Source organism: Schistocerca cancellata, chromosome 6, assembly GCF_023864275.1.
Source record: "Schistocerca cancellata isolate TAMUIC-IGC-003103 chromosome 6, iqSchCanc2.1, whole genome shotgun sequence".
Taxonomy (NCBI): Eukaryota; Metazoa; Arthropoda; class Insecta; order Orthoptera; family Acrididae; genus Schistocerca; species Schistocerca cancellata.
The window spans coordinates 574,776,360-574,797,638 of record NC_064631.1 but is presented as its reverse complement, the minus strand read 5'-3'; the positions used below and the strand labels follow the sequence as shown (position 1 = coordinate 574,797,638).

The window sequence follows — 21,279 nt, the reverse complement described above, 5'->3', positions numbered from 1 at the left end:
TCACTCAACACACTTTCAAGAGCAGATACCACAAGCGCTCTATGAACTAGCATACATAATGCACTACCACTTTGTGTGGGCTGATGGTAGCTTGTGGCCTTCAAATGTAGATCAGTATGTGTTGGCTTGAGGTAGATGCTTCGTCCTAAGGTTCCATCTGTTTTCCTTCATACCAAAACAGCAAGAAAAGGTAAAGTACCATCTTTTTCCATTTCCATTGTGACTTTTATATTTGGTTGGAGGGAATTTAAATGCTGAAGAAATGTAGGTGGAGTATCAAGTCCATGTGGCCACACCACAAATGCGTCATCTACATACTGCAGAAAACAAGAGGGTTTGAGAGTGGCTGTCTGTAGAGCTTTTTCTTCGAAGTCCACCATAAAATAGTTGGCCACCATGGGAGACAGAGGGCTTCCCATGGCAACGCCATCCACCTGTTCAAAATATTGGGCATGAAATAAGAAATATGTTGAAGTAAGCACATGTTTAAATAATATCACTATGTCCTCCTCATACTAGTTGCTACTGAGCTCTACAGAGTCCTTGCAAGGGCACCATTGTAAATAAAGACATAACACAAAAACTTAAACAATTGCAATCTAAGAGACTTCAGGTGATCTATGGAATCCTCAGAGTTTCAAACATGGTGGTCACCCTTGCCTATGAGAGTTCCCAATAGTGATGTCAGATATTTAGCAACAAAATAAATACGTGCTCCTACCTCATTTACAATGGGATGAAGAGGCAGCCCATTCTTATGGATCTTAAATAGGCCACACAATTGAGGAGGAACTGCAACCTGTTGATGCAGACCCTTGGTGACTTGTGCTGGATTTGAGTCCTTCCTGATGAGATCGGAGGTCTTTCTCTGGATTCTACCGATCGGATCACTTTTTAATTTACTGTATGCACGATCATCAAACAGTTTGTATACCTTGCCATCATATTCCATGTGTGAGAGAAGCACAGCAGTATTTCCTTTGTCAGCAGGTAAGATGACAATGTCTTGGTCTCTTCTCAATTCTCATAGAGCATTTCTTTCAGCTGAGGTGACATTAAAGTTGGCCTTCTCAGATGGAGCTCAAGTCAAGATGCGGCATGTGTCATGCCAAATCTCTTCAGCAGCATTCTTAGGAAGTTTCAAAACAGCTTCTTCTATTCTACTAATCACATCTCTGATGGGAATGGTCCACAGTGTAGGTGCGAAATCCAGACACTCCTTTAGCACCGAAACTGGAGCTTCATCCAAAGTCTTCTCCGTGAGATTAAATATGGTACGTCTTTGTATTCTTGGCATGTCTTCTTGCATCTGGCATCTGGGCTTTGAGTCAATCATATTTTGTCATTTGATGAACCTTAGCTTGTAGTTCAGTACAATCAGAGTCCCTGGAAAATATGACACTAAGCATGTGTTTTGACCATCTAGAAAACTGAGGAACCTGGTGGATTCAGTTAAGGACAATCTTGGCAGGAAGAAACTTTTTTTTGGTCTGTATAAGATTCCTCGTCTATGTGCAGTGGCATTGTCTTTCTGGGATTGCATAATTAAGGAAGCAATACATATCCATACATCTGATTATCTCATCAGCAGGGATGTGGGATCTCAACTGAGCTCACCCTGAAACCCAGCATTGGATGCAGTTAAATCAGGATGAGAAAATTGAAGATTTTTTGATAACAGACCCATCATAAAATTGGTCTAGTATGGTTTTTCAGTGAGTAATGTCTGGCCGTATTGTTAGTAAACATAGTGCACAACCCACATGCAGGATGGCTGCTCTGTGATTTTTGGCAGAGAGCTTTTGAGTATGGCACCATCTATATGCAAATCACTGCACATATGCGATTTCCGCACCTGTACATTCTTTGTGCATGTGTCCTTTTTACAGCAGCACTGACGTGCGGATACTGTCACTTGTACCTGGCCACCAGGAAGGTTCTACCAACTGAAGACATCGGATAGTTGCTCTGAGTAAATATTGTGGAATTTGCATAATGTCATCCAGTGGCAAACCCAAGAAGACTATTTACAACATATTCGCCAGGAAAGCTTGAAGAGTCACATCTGGTACCTTTACGGGGGAGATATGATGAACAACATATGTGAGTTTGACAAGTTACGTCTGAAGAGATGCAGACTGTTAACACTCCTGCATTTTACTGAGATACCATGACAAGCAAACCATTCCCACATTTGTTAAATTTCAACATTACATAATCTCTGTGACTGCCATTAGAATTAATCGACGGGTGAGTGCAGTTCTTGTGAGAGAAAGGGTGTGCTATATGCACCAGGAATTGTGGTTGGTGTACAGACAACAACTATCACTCGACTTGAAGATTTCAGAGAACCTTTCAGCAGTATCCTGGAACTGGGTAGATAGCAGCAGTTGGGTGCTGGCAGACTGGACTGAACAACAAGCTAAGGTGCGTCAAATGAGAAAATACGATCCGAATAGGAAGCCCAATTGCAAGAAGACATGCCAAGAAGATGTACCATGTTTAATTTCATGGAGAAAACCCTGGACAATGCTGCAGTTTTGGTGCTAGAGAAGGGTCTGAATTTTGCACCGACTCTGGGGACCACTCCCATACGATATGTGATTAGTGGAATAGAACAAGCTGTTTTGAAACTTGCTAAGGATGCTGCTGAAGAGATCTGGCATGACACATGCCGCACCTTGACTTGAGCTCCACTAAGAAGTCCAAATTTAATATCACTTCAGCTGAAGAAAGAAATGCTCTAGGAGAATTGAGAGAGGACCAAGACATTGTCATCTAACCTGCTGACAAAGAAATGCTATTGTGCTTCTCTCACACGTGGAATATGATGGCAAGGTATACAAACTGCTCGACGATCTTGCGTACAATAAATTAAAAAGTGATCCGACACATAGAATCCAGAGACAGACCTTGGAACTCATCAGGAAGGGCTCGAATCCAGTGCAAGTCGCCAAGGGTCTGCGTCAACAGGTTGCAGTTCCTCCTCGATTGTGCGGCCTATCCAAGACCCAAAAGAATGGGCTGCCTCTCCATCCCACTGTAAATGAGGTAGGAGCACTTATTTATTTTGTTGCTAAATATTTGACATCACTATTTGAAGCTCTCATAGGCAAGGGCGACCACCATGTTCAAAACTCTGAGGATTCCATAGGTCACCTGAAAACTCTTAGATTGCAATCATTGGATCTCTTAGTAAGTTTTGATGTTATGTCTTTACTTACAAAGGTACCCTTGCAGGACATTCTAGAGCTCAGTAGCAACAAGTTTCAACAGGACACAGTGACATTATCTAAATACGGGCTTACTTCAACATATTTTTTATTTCATGCCCAATATTTTGAACAGGTGGACAGTGTTGCTGTGGGAAGCCCTCTGTCCCCCATGATGGCCAATTATTTTATGTGGACTTTGAAAAAAAAGCACTACAGACAGCCACTCTCAAACCCTCTTGTTTTCTTCAGTATGTGGATGACACATTTGTGGTGTGACCACTTTAACTTTTCTTGCTGTTTTGGTATGAAGGAAAACAGATGGAACTTTAGGACACAGCATCTACCGCAAGCCAACGCATACTGATCTACATTTGAAGGCCACAAGCTACCATCATGCCGCACAAGGCGGTAGTGCATTATGTATGTTAGTTCATAGAGTGCATGTGGTATCTGCTCTTGAAAGTGTGTTGAGTGAGATGCAATATTTTAAGAAAGTGCTTTGACAAAACGGTTCTTCTAAGAGGCAGATACATAATGCATTCAGGCCCATGCGATTTCAGTCCATGGAGCAGAATGAAGATACGAAGACACCTATCATATAGGCCTTTTTGCTGTATTTTGGTGCCATGCCATCAAGAATCAGAAGAGTCCTCAGAAGAAATGACATTAAGTGTGTGTTTTGACCATCTGCAAAACTAAGGAACCTGTTGGGTTTGGTTAAGGATGATTTTGGTCTGAAGAAACATGGTGTGTATAAGATTCCTTGTCAATGTGGGGCGGCATATATAGATCAGACATGTCACACAGTACAAGAACGCTGCGATGAACATCTGCACCATACATGCCTACACAGACTGGATAAGCTGCCAATTGCAGAACAGTGTCTGAATGCAGGACATCGCAGGATTTATGAAAAAACAGAAGTTTTACCCTGCCATCTATCTTTCTGGGATTGCATCTTTAAGGAAGCAATACGTATCTGTACAGCTGATAATCTCATCAACGGGAATGTGGGATTTCAACTGCGCACTGCCTGGAACCCTGCACTGGCTTCTATTAAATCACAATGTGACAATCAAGATTTTTGGATAACAATCCTGTCACAACTTTGGTCTCATACGGTTTTTTAGTGAGTAGCATCTGTCGGCTTTAGTAAACATAGTGTACAGAACACGTGCAGGTCGGCTGCTCTGTAATTTTTGCAGAGAGCAGTTGAGTATTGCCATCTACCTGCAAATCATTGCGTTTGCGTGATTTCCATCCCACCCATTCTTCGTGTGTGTGTTCTGTATATAAGGATGTACCTAGCCACCAGCAAGGCTCAATCACCTGAAGGTATCAGACAGTTGCTCCACGGAAATATTGTGAAATTTGCAGAACGTCATCCAAAAGCAAATTCGTAATGACTATTTATGACATATCCACCAGGAAAGCTTGAAGAGTCATATATCAATATATATCATTTTCAAGTACATTAAGAATATATTAACTTAAAATAAAAATAGTAAATACAATAGTTTTGTAAATTTTAAGTATTTTCTGTGAATAGCAGATAGGCAGCAATTCCTGTCTAAAACCAATACAAAAATGCCCATCTGTGCTGAGCTACATTTGTCAAAAACAAAACAGACATTCAAAATGTATGGAAAATATTAAACTGTATGTTCAGCATGTAACAGTTAAGGTAATATGTTCTACTATGTTCAGAGAATTCATCTGAAAAATTTTGTGCAAAAAATCTATATATGAGTTGTTTCTGGAACATAAACAAATGTCAAAATAATAGGTGCAAAATATACACACAGATTTCTTAAAAGTAAAATATAAGTAGAAAAACACGTAATATCTTACAAAATCTTCCTTTTGTGGTGGTCTTGAGTTGGATAAAGCCAAAATGAAATGCACAATTTTCTTCAAGTTATCTGTTGAGTACACATTTTTCAAAAATTCAAGATGCTGCAAACAATGTGCAAGCTGAGAAGCCTTGCCATCTGGAAGATCTAGTTGCAGTGTTGCCAATGCAAACAATGGGTCAAACCATGGTGGATGGTTCACATTTTCTCTACCTTAAAAAAAAAAAAAAAAAAAAAAAAAAAAAAATGTTCATATTTTGTTACACGGCATTGGAAACAGAGAAAAAGAGGTCTCTGTCAAACTGTTACCACACACACACACACACACACACACACACACACACACACACACACACACAGTCGAATTGCTGATGAACAGCAGTAAAAAAGGAGGGAAGGGTGGGAAGAAGAAAAGAAGTCCAAGGAAAGAAAGTAGGTGAAATAGACATATTTAACAACAATAAATATCCAACATAGAAAATTAATGAGAAAATATGGTTGACATCATTCTAAAATGGGCTTTGAATGCATGAAACTATAAAAATTGTTATTTTGTAATAATAATAATAATAATAATAATAATAATAACAGCCTCTCAGGGCCATAGACATGGGTTCACAGGTAGATGCCATGTTTCTTGACTTCCGCAAGGCGTTCGATACAGTTCCCCACAGTCGTTTAATGAACAAAGTAACAGCATATGGAGTATCAGACCAATTGTGTGATTGGATTGAAGAGTTCCTAGATAACAGAACGCAGCATGTCATTCTCAATGGAGAGAAGTCCTCCGAAGTAAGAGTGATTTCAGGTGCGCCGCAGGGGGGTGTCATAGGACCGTTGCCATTCACAATATACATAAATGACCTTGTGGATGACATCGGAAGTTCACTGAGGCTTTTTGCAGATGATGCTGTGGTGTATCGAGAGGTTGTAACAATGGAAAATTGCACTGAAATGCAGGAGGATCTGCAGCGAATTGACGCATGGTGCAGGGAATGGCAATTGAATCTCAATGTAGACAAGTGTAATGTGCTGTGAATACATAGAAAGATAGATCCCTTATCATTTAGCTACAAAATAGCAGGTCAGCAACTGGAAGCACTTAATTCCATAAATTATCTGGGAGTACGCATTAGGAGTGATTTAAAATGGAATGATCATATAAAGTTGATCGACGGTAAAGCAGATGCCAGACTGAGATTCATTGGACGAATCCTAAGGAAATGCAATCCGAAAACAAAGTAAGTAGGTTACAGTACGCTTGTTCGCCCACTGCTTGAATACTGCTCAGCAGTGTGGGATCCGTACCAGATAGGGTTGATAGAAGAGATACACAAGATCCAACGGAGAGCAGCGCGCTTTGTTACAGGATCATTTAGTAATCGCGAAAGCGTTACGGAGATGATAGATAAACTCCAGTGGAAGACTCTGCAGGAGAGACGCTCAGTAGCTCGGTACAGGCTTTTGTTAAAGTTTCGAGAACATACCTTCACCGAAGAGTCAAGCAGTATATTGCTCCCTCCTACGTATATCTCGCGAAGAGACCATGAGGATAAAATCAGAGAGATTAGAGCCCACACAGAAGCATACCGACAATCCTTCTTTCCACGAACAATACGAGACTGGAATAGAAGGGAGAACCGATAGAAGTACTCAAGGTACCCTCAGCCACACACCGTCAGGTAGCTTGCAGAGTATGGATGTAGTTGTAGATGTAGATGTAGATGTAGATATAGACATAAATTTTTTGTTCTTGTGTCTGATTGACAAGGTCTGTCTACATTTAATTTTGCATGAAACTCGAGAAAACCATGACAGAGACATACCAAACGATGCAGAAAGCCTACGGTCATGAGTGTTTAAGCTGTACTCAGCGTTACGAGTGGTTCGCAAGGTTTACAAATGGCTGGATGGAAGTTAAAGACAACCCTTGTTCAGAACGCCCTTCAACACCTATTGACAACACTCATATCAGGAACATCAATGAAACTGTGTGTGCCAGATGAAGACTGACTGACTGAGAGATTGCAGGAGGATGTAATATTCCAGTTGGATCATGTCATGAAATCCTGACACAGCATCTTGGAATGCATCGTGTTGCCACCTATTTCATACAATGGCTCAGAAAGACCTTCGCCTCGCAATGTGTGAAGAGCTTTTGGATTGTGCAAATGAGAGACCTGGCCCCTGCAGAACATTTTCTATTTCCAAAGTTGAAAACCCCATTGAAAGGAAGAAGATTTGCAATGACAGATGAGATAAAAGCAAACTCGCACACAGCACTTCACGCAATCCAACAACAGGCATACCAAGACTGCTTCTGGGAGTGGAAACGGTGCTGGGAGCGGAGTATCAACAGCAGAGGAGAGTATTTCAAAGGAGACCCCGACGATAGTACAAGGTAAGTGCAGAAAAGTTTTGTGGACAAAGTTCTGGAATTTTTTCAATAGATCTCGTACGTCTTGCCCATTAAATAAGCATTGTTAGGGGAGAATTCCAGCAAAGTCATCTTTACTGACGAGTTTTACAAAAGTTCAGTTATGCCTGCCTGCCGTTAGATGCATTAACCCTAGCATTACTAAAGGGAGGTCTTTGTTGGCCGGCTGATTCAGTATTTATATGTTGTATCCACGTCCTTTGACATATGAACTTGAAATCAAAGCTCTGCATTTACAACTGAGTGATTATACAATCTGTTAATTAAAATAAATTAAAATTCATTTATTTGATTTTATTCTCACTGGGCCTTGGAATCACCCTCCCCCCAAATTTATAATACCGAGGAAAGATTTCAGGTGGTTTTAAATATTTAAAATTAAGTGAACTTTTGCATTGTTGTCTTCAAACATATTTTTATGATGTCAAATGTTTTTATTTTCATTGTTTCTGCTTCTGTTGTATAGGTAACATAAATAGACAACATTTTCATGATAGTTCTATTGAAAGAGTGCTTGAAAAATATCAAATATAGATTAGATGAAAGTAAAGTGGTTGGTACTGTGGAAGAAACTGGAACTGATCCACCATCTGAGAATGAAGATGAGGTTCAGCCCAACCCACCAGATACTAATACCAATAGTGATAAATTCATTGCCAAAAGTGGACGCGAGTATGTTATAGAACCATCTCGAGAATATCAGCATTCTGTACAAAACAGTGTGAGAAAGAGCAGGGCTAAGACAACAAGGAAAAACCGAGTCTCCAAGAGAGGCTATAAAGCTCTTTTTTACACCTCATGTTATGAATCTCATAAAAGTACACTCAAATGAAGAGGCTTCTTGACAAGGTATTCAACACACTGATGAAGAGTTATTTTGTTATTAGGACTCTCACTAAACATGGATTCAAATCATGACAATAAGATACCTGCCAAAGATTTATGGTGCATGCTTCAGGGCCGACAAGTGTACTATAGATCAATGAGTAGGACCTGATTTTTTGAAATGATTAAATGATGTTTGATGATCAGAATACACCAGAAATTCATCACCAGACTGACAAGTTGGCTTCAATGAGGCAAATTTTAGAAAGCTTGAATTCTTCATTTCCATTGTATTTCATTACAAGTCTACATGGCACAGTAGATGAGATGTTGTCTTTGATCCATGGTTGCTACCCATTTCAGATATTTCTAAAAGAAAAATCTGGAAAATACAGCATTCTAATTAGAATGCTGTCTGATATATGATCAGCATGGATGTCTACACAGGAAAGTCTGGAAAGGCACAGCATCTAATGGGACCAATCAATATTGTAAAGAGACTAACAAAACCCACTGAGAAACAAGATTGCAGTGTTACCACATATCAGTACTATGTTTCTGTGGAGCTTGTTGAGTTTCTATGCAATGATTTTCACCTCACATTTGTTCGTGCCCTGCAGTCGAACAGATGACACGTATCTGAGGAGCTGAGGACTACAACTGGCCGCAGTGTCATGCCCATCCATCTTTGCATACTGACCTTCAGATAAAGAGGCCACCAGTTACTCTTGCATCAACACTAGCCCATGAGGAACCAGAGCAACTGCAGTTGATGCTTTTGACTTATCACTCAGAATGGGTCATTAGTGAAGACTGAAAAAATGACTAACATACATCTTTCTTATAATTCTACAAATGGAGGCATGGATATCATACAGCACATGGCAAGATATTACAGCACGATGAAAGAAGCAAGAAGATAGCCTACGTCCCTCTTCTATACACTCACTGATATAGCAGCAATAAATAATATTCAATCTTCCTTCTCAACTTTCCAGATTGGAAAAAGAATTTGCTAAATCATGGAAGAGATTTTGTCACTAACTTAGCTCTTGAACTAACAAGGACTTATGTAGGTAAACAGGCTCAAAATCTGTATGGGCTTCCAAAGCCAGTAATAATGGCAACGGAAAGCATGACACAATGGAAGCTTAGCTGCACTATGGAACCATCACCATCAAGAGCAGAGAAAGAACATGTGAATAGTGCCATCTATCCTGCCAATAAGCTGCATCTAAAAAGATCAAGTACAATAAGTTGGAAAAACCAACTGTTACTTACTCTCACTGCCGTGAACATGTCTCTGGAACACACAGCAATAAGACAGTGTTGTGTGAAATGTGAAAAAAGCATATCAGAATGAGACAGTAAATTATGTTTGCTTCATGTAGTGGACTGAAATTAAATAGTTGTTCTTTATAAGAGAAACAATTATGAATATTATTGGAAAAAATTATACAAAGTGAATTTTATGAATTGTTGATTTTGTTCCTACTACAATTTAATTTTTTATTATCCTCTCTGTTGATATTACATGTAACAAAAATTATCTTGGTAATGCTTCTGCATACTACTGAAAAAAATTGACTTGTGATTTCATCAAGTACAGACTAAGCTCATGGGATAATAATAGTTCTTAGCCCCATATTGATGTAACAGATATTGCATTTGATTAACAGAAGGGTAAAATATAAAAGTGCACCAAATGAAGCAGGCAAAAGAGAACACAGACATCTAAAAAATGAGACTGGCAGAAGTATGAAGCGGTAGATCAGGAATGGCTAGAGTAGAAATACAAAGCTGCAGATGCATGCATGATTACAGGAAAGACAGATATTGCCTATAGGAAAATTAAAGAGGCCTTTGGAGAAAAGAGGAGCACATGCATGTATATTGGTAGCTCAGATGACACAAGTCAATACAACGTGCAGAAAAGAGGGCTGGAAAGTGGAACAGATGGCTACTGCAGGAAGAATTTGACAGAGTACTGCAAGACCCCAAGCCAAAACACAGCTCTGAAATAGATGACATTCCCTCAGGTTATTGAGGTCCTTGGTAGGACACACCTGACATGAGAGATGTTTGAGACAGATGAAATATCCTCAGGTATCAAGAATAATGAAATAATTCCAAACCTAGTTAAAACTCAGGTGCTGACAAGTATGAATATGACCAAACTATCATTCTAAGAAATGATGGCTGTTAAGAAAACAACCACAGCTTTTGTTTTAGGTGCATTTCTTAAGCCACAACCAATTTCATCGCATCTTCAGGTGACGAAGTGGGGAACAACTTTCAGTGCTAGTACTGGTGTAAAACAAACATCGTTCACAGGCCCAGGTGGGCCCATCGGCACTGACTGACCACCATGTCATCGTCTGCCAGTGGGTTCAGTGGAGGGCTGTGAGGTCAGCACACTGCTCTTCTGGCTGTTGTCAATTTTTGTAACCTAGTGACAATATGGTTTGGTCAAGTAGCTTCTCAACAGGCATCGTGAGGCTGAGCACACACTGTTCTAGTCCTCCTACCAGGACTCATACTCAGATCCTCCACATGGCAGTTAGCCTTGGTGACTACCCAGCTATAGAGTTAGTATTGCTGTACTGTTACAAATTTTGATGAATTGGAACTATGGCAGAAAGTTGTTCAAATAAAATCATTGTGCTTTAGAAACACAGCATAGGTAAAACCATTAACACGGTGGTGTTGTCGACAAATATTTGATATTCCCTTCGTGTTACCCGTACCACAATGCTGTATGAATACAACATCCATAGTTTACCTGTATTGCCTATTTAAAAAGAATGGGGGAGACGGAGAGGGAGAGGGAGAGGGAGAGGGAGAGGGAGAGTCCAGTGTACTAATGACTGCGTCACCTCACTCGGTGGGTGATTTGGAAGTAGAGTTCAACCATTGTTTGGATATAGAGGAGAATTGTGCTGGCTTTGAAGATGGCACAGACAGAGTCACTAACCATGTGGGTGACTGTGTTGACATCAAATTAGAAGTTAGAAATATGTTCGTGAGAGAATGAGAAAGAAGAAAGGGGTACAAGTAACTCTGGAAAAGATGTTCTCCTTGCAGAAAAATTGCTGATGGGGAATATCCACCCATCTCAAAGGTATGGTGCAATATACATCTAGTTACAGACAATATGCAACATACCTGGAAAGATGAAGTAGTGAAACAACAATGTATAAGACTACAGACAGTTGCAGTGTCTGAGCACATTATCATGGAGTGTGCACTTCTTGACTACGTGGGGCAGGGTGAGTGGTGTAGGCTGTGGGAGAGAAGTGTTCATAATATAGCCACGGATAGAATGCTGATGACAAGTTGAGCACAATAGTCTCAATACATGGATTGCAATTGTATGTCATGAAGCCACAACAATGTGAGACATGAAACACCAGAACATCTTTACTGAAAAACGGTGAGAAGAAAAAAGACAGAACTGTTAAGGAGGTCACAAGAAAACGATTGAAATTTAATGGTGTGCTTTTCTGCGTTCAGCACACCATTAATCAGTCATGTTGAAAAAACATACAAAGTCACATTCTAAGAAATAAAACACTAGAATTATGTTTTCTAAAAGTAATTACTGACAGTAAGAATGAAGGTGAATCACTTAAAGAAATTCATTTATTAAATGAATAGCATTTTCAACAGGGATCTTTTTATACATATCAGGGATGTGGATAAACAGTGTTTAGTGTCCCTTCCAGTGGACATGAGATAGATATGGATGAGCTGGCATGGCTATCACAGCAGATTACTGCAGAATGTGCACAAAGAATGGCATGGGCAGAGCCACTGATCCAGTTGTTTACTTGCCAGTGGCAATAGGCCTGGCCCAGCAGTTCCTCCACTGACATCAACACACTCAAACCTGACTCTTGTGCAGTGCCAAATTACTTCTGATATTCGCGCTGGTCACATGGTGTTTTTCCATGTGCTTGTGTTTACATGGTGTTTGGACTCTCTGCTCCCCTATAGCTTGACTCATACAATGTGTTTTTCATTCCTCTTCTGGAGTTATGCTCCTTGGCTTGCAGTCGAGCCACTGTCAATGAATATAGTAACACTTGTGCTGACAGTGATGGTTTCCCAGCAATGTCACTCCCTTTGCAGATACAAAAGTGGTGATGTCAGAAGTTCTTAGGTGTGCAATGTTCTTCCTTTTCAAAGTGGTAAACTGTGGTCACCAAGGACTGGCATTTTTACTATGCTCGCAGGAAAAGTTGACCTCCAGGAGCAGCAACAAAAGCTGCAGCAGGAGCAGATACAGGAACTGTTCAAAGAAAATGTTAAAACTGCTCTGTACTCATTTCGCGCTGATGGTGGCCCAGGCACCTGCAGGAAAGTCACCTTCCTCATCGCCTTTGAGAACACTGTTCAATGATTTTGATGAGCCTATATAAAGGTGGGAGAATTACCTGCACTAGTTCTTGTTGCCCTGCAGGTTATGGCCTATTGTCGATCTAGTTGATAAGGATGCCTTGTTATTGTCCAGCAGTGCCACACTGTATGGAACTGTGCAGAATTTGAAGTCCTCTACTGAGCCTGAGAAACATAATCTTGAGGTTCTTTGTCCATCAAACCCATGTGGTGGTGGCCTGGTTACAGTGTAACCAGCACTACAAGCACCCCAAGCAGTCATATGCAACATGGATCGCTGACCTACATGGTCTCTAACGTAAGTGTCTGTCTGAGTGTCTCCAATGTGCTACCTTAAATGTGGACTCCCTAATTAGGTACATGACTGTGATTAACACATAAACCCAAGATCCAAACTAAGGCATTGGCGTTGTCCGACCTTTCTTTAGCAGAAGTTGCTATGACTACAGACTCACATTCAACTTCCAACACAGGTGAAGGACGTTGTAGGTGACTATGCAATAAAAAATTTAATGGCATAGTGGATTGCATTTATAACACAATCTAATTGGTCCTGGATTCTGTCTCATTTTCCAAATGGTATAGTTGGTTTGTTAGTATCCAGTTTGCTCTGCTGAACATTTATCTCAGTCGCTGCCTTTTGGGGATTACATTACCTGATAGAAGGATTCACAAAGGAAATTAACATGAATTTTAACAAGGCTTATGATAACCTTTGGCACTGAAAACAAACTGAATTTCTTACGAGATCAATATATGAGGAGTAGTCACAATAAAGTTTTAATTATCAAAAAAGACATCATGCTGTGACCAAGAAACATTGTTAGTTTTCCCCTATATTTTCACTGTTCAGCACAACACATTTTTCCCAATGATGGATGATTTAACAGAAACTTTGGTCATACCGTCCTACATTTTGGATGTTCGTGATATGTTCCTCCTCGAAATCACCTCAGGCTCATTCTGGGAATGCTTGCCATGCAATGATTTCTTCATTTGAAGAACAAGAAAAAAGTAACTGGATATCATGCCAGGAGAAAACAAGATTGGATGGGGAGGGAGGCAAAATTTGACAGCCCACAGAAGCAGCATGTGTGACTTGTCTTGTGCAGAATCAGCTGGCTGGGACATTTTGTGGAGAGCCTTTCATAACGTCTTCAGATTTCAGTAACATGTTGCTCTTACAGTTTGCCCCTTACAACCACAATCTGTTACACCACACCATGGCAGTATCAAAAAATATCACCATCACCCAGCCTGATGATGGGTGAGTCTTCATCCTTTTCAGTGGTACTGAATCCACACGTTTACATTGCTTGATATGTTCTTTTGTCTCTGAGTGTTAGTGATTCACCCAGCACCCATCTGTGGAGATTAGGCAGCTAAAGAACTCATATGGATCGGCCTGACACTGCTGAAATATTTCCATTACTGCCTCAGGTCAGTGAGCTCTTTGAGTTTGTGTGAATGGTAGAGGAACCCAGCAGGCAGTGATTTTTGTCAGAAACTGATCCATGACCAGTTTTCAATTTTATGGTATTGCTTCAGTATTTTTGATCAGTCTTTGAGCACCGGGGCCTCCACTTCTCTTGGAATTCCCAGTTTTACACAGAGAGATAGTCTGTCACTTCATTCTTTGTTCATTCTGATTTTTCTGTCCGCAATGGAAGCACTTGCACTATCTTAACATGTAATGTGACAGTGCATTGTTGCTGTGCACTTCCATAAACTCAGCATGGATTCTTGCAGCAGTGATTCTCTACAAATGCAGAAAGCAAATTACTCAAAAATAGACTACTTTATCACTGGTCTGTACCATTTTGTTTTGGATCCTCTTGTGGTATGCAATGGAATTGTGATGGGGGGATTTCAGTTTGTACTAGGATTGCAGACATGTACCACAAACAAAAATATCAATCATGTAACATTATTTTTTGAGGTGATGCCTAAAACTTTATGACTATCCCTCGTATATAAATCCTAGTTAGTAGTCAAATAATGTGGAGTGTATATATCTATCTTTGTTGACATATATCATTTTTTTAACATAGCATGTAATGGCTTGATAACATTCATCTACCAGTATTTGAGGACAGGATAGTTCATCAGAACCATCTTAGGCTTTTTTTTCCAATCATTGGGATGGCAGAATTAACTCGAAAAGATTGAGTCTCCTGCCAGGAATAATGTTAGTGCCGCTGAAACAACCAAATTATAGTCATATACTGAGAAGTTGTATAATCATCTACCACAGATCTACACAGTGGAATGTTTGAGGCACAGAGATGTACCACATGACCTTACATTCTGAATAACATATCTACATCAGAACACTGAGAGCTATATGCAGATCTAACAAAGAGGATCTATTTGTTTTAACATTTAAAGTGAAGTCCAACAACGTAATGGCTTGTCAACATTTCTCATCTTCATTTTAATGAATGAAGATACTAAAGTAGTAAAGAGAAAGGACCATACTACAAAATGCTTTGGTTTGCACTGATGATATCATGACATGGGGAGAATCAGAGGCCAAAGGCCACAACAAACTAGAGCATTAGCAAAAAGAATTCCAAAAAAATGTCACAGACAGGCACAACAATAAGACTGCTAAACAAGTAAGCTTTTGGCCAAAAGAACTTCTTCTGAATTATGTGACCTATATATACATAAAAGCACTGGCAGGTTGATAGACACACAAACATACACACAAAATTCAAGCTTTCGCAACAAACGGTTGCTTCATCAGGAAAGAGGGAAGGAGAGGGAAAGACGAAAGGATGTGGGTTTTAAGGGAGAGGGTAAGGAGTCATTCTAATCCCAGGAGCGGAAAGAATTACCTTAGGGGAAAAAAAGGACAGGTATACACTCGCGCACACACACACACATATCCATCCGCACGTACACAGACACAAGCAGACATATGTAAAGGCAAAGAGTTTGGGGAGAGATGTCAGTCGAGGCGGAAGTAAAGAGGCAAAGATGTTGTTGAAAGACAGGTGAGGTATGAGTGGCGGCAACTTGAAATTAGCGGAGGTTGAGGCCTGGCGGATAACAAGAAGAGAGGATATACTGAAGGGCAAGTTCCCATCTCCAGATTGTTCCAAACTGAACAATCCATTGCCCTCACCCACCTAATCCTTCACCTACACATTAACTCAGCCAATGAACACACCCATCAACTCCTATCCTTAATAAAAGTCCTCAATCTTTCCTCTCCCACATCCACACCGGCTGTTCAGAGCATCCTCCTACAGGCCAACCGCAAATTAGAACAGCATGCCACCCTCCACCTTAAAAACCTATCCAATCTCCTGGTTTCCCACCTCCGGAAAGGCAACTCACTCACCCTTCACAACCTTTCCAGCAAACCTCAACCTCCTCTCATTGCACACAAACCCAGTCTCTCCCATCTACTCAATCTCCCACTTCCAGCTCCACTCCCTCCAAAACCTCAAAATTCCAATCAACACAATCTGGAACCACAACACCCTAATTCAGTAATTAACCTTTCCTCCAAACCTCTCTCCCAATCCGAAACCTCTGTCCTATCCAAAGGCGTCACCTTCAGCCCCACTCCCAGATTCAACCAAACAGCCCTAGTCAAAGATTTACTGTCCTACACTCGTACTCTCTGCTGTAAATATCACTTTGCCACGAAGAAAAATGATCCTAATCCTACTCCTAATGATCCAACTCCCCAAGACACTATCCAAATTGAACCCTGCCTGGAACAGTTCCGTCCTCCGTCACAGCGGGACCCACCTCCTCTTCCTCAAAATCACCCCCTCCTAACCTTCCAGGAATTTCTGACTTCCAGCATTGCCTCTCAATCCTTCATAAAAAACCTTAATCCTACTCCCAACATCACCACTGCTGAAGCCCAAGCTATCCGTGATCTGAAGGCTGACCGTTCCATCATCATTCTTCCGGCGGACAAGGGTTCCACGACAGTGGTACTTGATCGTCGGGAGTATGTGGCTGAGGGACTGCATCAGCTTTCAGACAACACCACATACAAAGTTTGACAAGGTAATCCCATTCCTGATGTCCAGGCAGAGCTTCAAGGAATCCTCAGAACCTTAGGCCCCCTACAAAACCTTTCACCTGACTCCATCAACCTCCTGACCCCACCGACACCCCGCACCCCTACCTTCTACCTTCTTCCTAAAATTCACAAACCCAATCATCCCGGCCGCCCCATTGTAGCTGGTTACCAAGCCCCCACAGAACTTATCTCTGCCTACGTAGATCAACACCTTCAACCCATTACATGCAGTCTCCCAGCCTTCATCAAAGACACCAACCACTTTCTCGAACGCCTGGAATCCTTACACAGTCTGTTACCCCTGGAAACCATTCTTGTAACCATTGATGTCACTTCCTTATACACAAATATTCCGCACGTCCAGGGCCTCGCTGCGATGGAGCACTTCCTTTCACGCCGATCACCTGCCACCCTACCTAAAACCTCTTTCCTCATTACCTTAGCCAGCTTCATCCTGACCCACAACTTCTTCACTTTTGAAGGCCAGACCTACCAACAACTAAAGGGAACAGCCATGGGTACCAGGATGGCCCCCTCGTATGCCAACCTATTTATGGGTCGCTTAGAGGAAGCCTTCTTGGATACCCAGGCCCGCCAACGCAAAGTTTGGTACAGATTTATTGATGACATCCTCATGATCTGCACTCACAGTGAAGAACAACTCCAGAATTTCCTCTCCAACCTCAACTCCTTTGGTTCCATCAGATTCACCTTGTCCTAATCCAAATCCCATACCACTTTCCTGGACATTGACCTCCATCTGTCCAATGGCCAGCTTCACACATCCATCCACATCAAACCCAATAACAAGCAACAGTACCTCCATTATGACAGCTGCCACCCATTCCACATCAAACGGTCCCTTCCCCACAGCCTAGGTCTTTGTGGCAAACAAATCTGCTCCAGTCCGGAATCCCTGAACCATTACACCAACAACCTGAAAACAGCTTTCGCATCCCGCAACTACCCTCCCGACCTGGTACAGAAGCAAATAACCAGAGCCACTTCCTAATCCCTTCAGACCCAGAACCTCCCACAGAAGAACCCCAAAAGTGCCCCACTTGTGACAGGATACTTTCCGGGACTGGATCAGACTCTGAATGTGGCTCTCCAGCAGGGATACGACTTCCTCAAATCCCGCCCTGAAATGAGATCCATCCTTCATGAAATCCTCCCCAATCCACCAAGAGTGTTTGCCGCCATCCACCTAACCTTCGTAACCTCTTAGTTCATCCCTATGAAATCCCCAAACCACCTTCCCTACCCTCTGGCTCCTACCCCTGTAACCGCCCCCGGTGTAAAACCTGTCCCATGCACCCTCCCACCACCACCTATTCCAGTCCTGTAACCCGGAAGGTGTACACGATCAAAGGCAGAGCCACGTCTGAAAGCACCCACGTGATTTACCAACTGACCTGCCTACACTGTGAAGCGTTCTATGTGGGAATGACCAGCAACAAACTGTCCATTCGCATGAATGGACACAGGCAGACAGTGTTTGTTGGTAATGAGGATCACCCTGTGGCTAAACATGCCTTGGTGCACGGCCAGCACATCTTGGCACAGTGTTACACCGTCCGGGTTATCTGGATACTTCCCACTAACACCAACCTGTCAGAACTCCGGAGATGGGAACTTGCCCTTCAGCATATCCTCTCTTCTTGCTATCCGCCAGGCCTCAATCTCCGCTAATTTCTAATTTCAATTTGCCGCCGCTCATACCTCACCTGTCTTTCAACATCATCTTTGCCTCTGTACTTCCGCCCCGACTGACATCTCTGCCCAAACTCTTTGCCTTTACAAATGTCTGCTTGTGATGATGATTGGTTTGTGGGGGCTCAACTGCGTGGTTATCAGCGCCCGTACAATTACCCAATCTTTGCTCAGTCCAAGTTCGCCACTTTCCTGGATGATGATGGAATGATGAGGACAACACAAACACCCAGTCATCTCGAGGCAGGTGAAAATCCCTGACCCCGCCGGGAATCGAACCCGGGACCCCGTGCTCGGGAAGCGAGAACGCTACCGCGAGACCACGAGCGGCGGACAAATGTCTGCTTGTGTCTGTGTATATGCGGATGGATATGTGTGTGTGTGCGCGAGTGTATACCTGTCCTTTTATCCCCCTAAGGTAAGTCTTTCCGCTCCTGGGATTGGAATGACTCCTTACCCTCTCCCTTAAAACCCAAATCCTTTTGTCTTTCCCTCTCCTTCCCTCTTTCCTGACGATGCAACCGTTGGTTGCGAAAGCTAGAATTTTGTGTGTATGTTTGTGTTTGTTTGTGTGTCTATCGACCTGCCAGCGCTTTTGCTTGGTAAGTTTCATCATCTTTGTTTTTTGATATATTTTTCCTACGTGGAATGTTTCCCTCTATTATATTCATATCATATCATATCATATCATATCACACAAACATACACACAAAATTCAAGCTTTCGCAACAAACTGTTGCCTCATCAGCAAAGAGGGAAGGAGAGGGAAAGACGGAAGGATGTGGGTTTTAAGGGAGAGGGTAAGGAGTCATTCCAGTCCCGGGAGCGGAAAGACTTGCCTTGGGGGAAAAAAGGACGGGTATACACTCGCACACACACACACATCCATCCACACATATACAGACACAAGCAGACATATTTAAAGACCAATATGTCTGCTTGTGTCTGTATATGTGTGGATGGATATGTGTGTGTGTGTGCGAATGTATACCCGTCCTTTTTTCCCCCTAAGGCAAGTCTTTCCGCTCCTGGGACTGGAATGACTCCTTACCCTCTCCCTTAAAACCCACATCCTTCCGTCTTTCCCTCTCCTTCCCTCTTTCCTGATGAGGCAACAGTTTGTTGCGAAAGCTTGAATTTTGTGTATATGTTTGTGTTCGTTTGTGTGTCTGTCGACCTGCCAGCACTTTCATTTGGTAAGTCACATCATCTTTGTTTTTAGGTATATTTTTCCGACATGGAATGTTTCCTTCTATTATAAAATAGAGGGAAACATTCCACGTGGAAAAAATATATCTAAAAAGAAAGATGATGAGACTTACCAAACAAAAGCACTGGCAGGTCGATAGACACACAAACAAACACACAAAATTCAAGCTTTCACAACAAACGGTTGCTTCGTCAGGAAAGAGGGAAGGAGAGGGAAAGATGAAAGGATGTGGGTTTTAAGGGAGAGGGTAAGGAGTCATTCCAATCCCGGGAGCGGAAAGACTTACCTTAGGGGGAAAAAAGGACAGGTATACACTCGCACACACACACATATCCATCCGCATATACACAGACACAAGCAGACATTTGTAAAGGCCTATATATATATATATGATGTGACTTACCAAACGAAAGCGCTGGCAGGTCGATAGACACACAAACATACACACAAAATTCAAGCTTTCGCAACCAACAGTTGCTTCATCAGGAAAGAGGGAAGGAGAGGGAAAGAAGAAAGGATGTATATGCAACTCCCACACACATGACCACACTGTCCCTGAAACTGAGTGCCAAAGCCAGTCTTGCCTCAGCTGCCAGAGCCAGAGACATTGGTCATGTGTTTATGAGCTGCATTTGTGTGTGTGTGTGTGTGTGTGTGTGTGTGTGTGTGTGTGTGTGTGTGTGTGTGCTGTCTAATTCAGAAGAAGGCCTTTTGGCTGAAACGGTACTTGTTTAGCAGTCTTTTTGTTGTGCCTGTCTGCGACTCTGCGTCTCTGCTGTATGGTGAGTAGCACTCTTATCCTTTTCATAATATTGTCATTATTCCAGCCTGGATTTCCCATTGTATGATTTTGGGCATATGATAAGTAGAATAAAGATGGCTGACTTGATAACGACTTCGACCTCTTCTTTTGTCTGCCTTCCACTTCATTTGCGCATACATAGTGCATCCCACATAACTCAATCTGCTGCACGACATCCTTAGTCATCCTCAGCAATTCCTTCCCCGAATAGCTCATTCTGTTGTTGTTCGAATGATGCTATTTTGTCTTAAAATACATCCTATGAGTTTCTCTCTTCTTGTTTAAATGTGCCTCCAGAGATATCTGATTTCCTGTACTCTTCTCAGCAATTCTTTTTCGTATCCTGCCTGGAAGGCGGCAAGAGGGTCTGCTCCTGAAAAACTTGAAGGTTGGGCGAATGAAGCAAGCAAGTAGGAGCAGGTGAGGTAAAACACGTCAGTCTGCAAGTAAGTAAAAGGGGTTTACTGGTGCACAAATATATACAAAGGAATACTTAACTTTGTACAAATGAGCATGTAGGTGCGAAGCCTTAGACCTGTCGTAAGTAGTGCAAAGTCTCCATACCAAGTGAAGCTGGAGTGAAGTGTCCCGGCTAGAGGGCTAGCATTGGCTAGAGGGCGCTGTGGTCGGCGGAGATCTTCTGCTCTCGTAGTGCCAATGTTAGAACGGGCACATATGCTGTGGCATCGTAGCTATCGATATCACACTCTTCATTGGTAATTCTCTCTCTCCCACTTACCTTCATCATCATCCAGTAGAATCAAATCTCCAGGGTTTC

At 42.0% G+C, this 21,279-nt stretch overlaps 1 protein-coding gene across 2 annotated transcripts in view; it reads right to left on the bottom strand.

Annotated features, from left to right (window-relative positions):
* LOC126190679 (gamma-tubulin complex component 6) overlaps positions 1-21,279 on the bottom strand; it is a 253,518-nt gene that overhangs the window by 205,774 nt on the left and 26,465 nt on the right. For both annotated transcript variants that reach the window (XM_049931130.1, XM_049931129.1), the window contains exon 3: positions 5,067-5,281. In XM_049931130.1, coding sequence (XP_049787087.1) covers positions 5,067-5,281 — 215 coding nt within the window. The remainder of the gene's footprint in view (positions 1-5,066; positions 5,282-21,279) is intronic.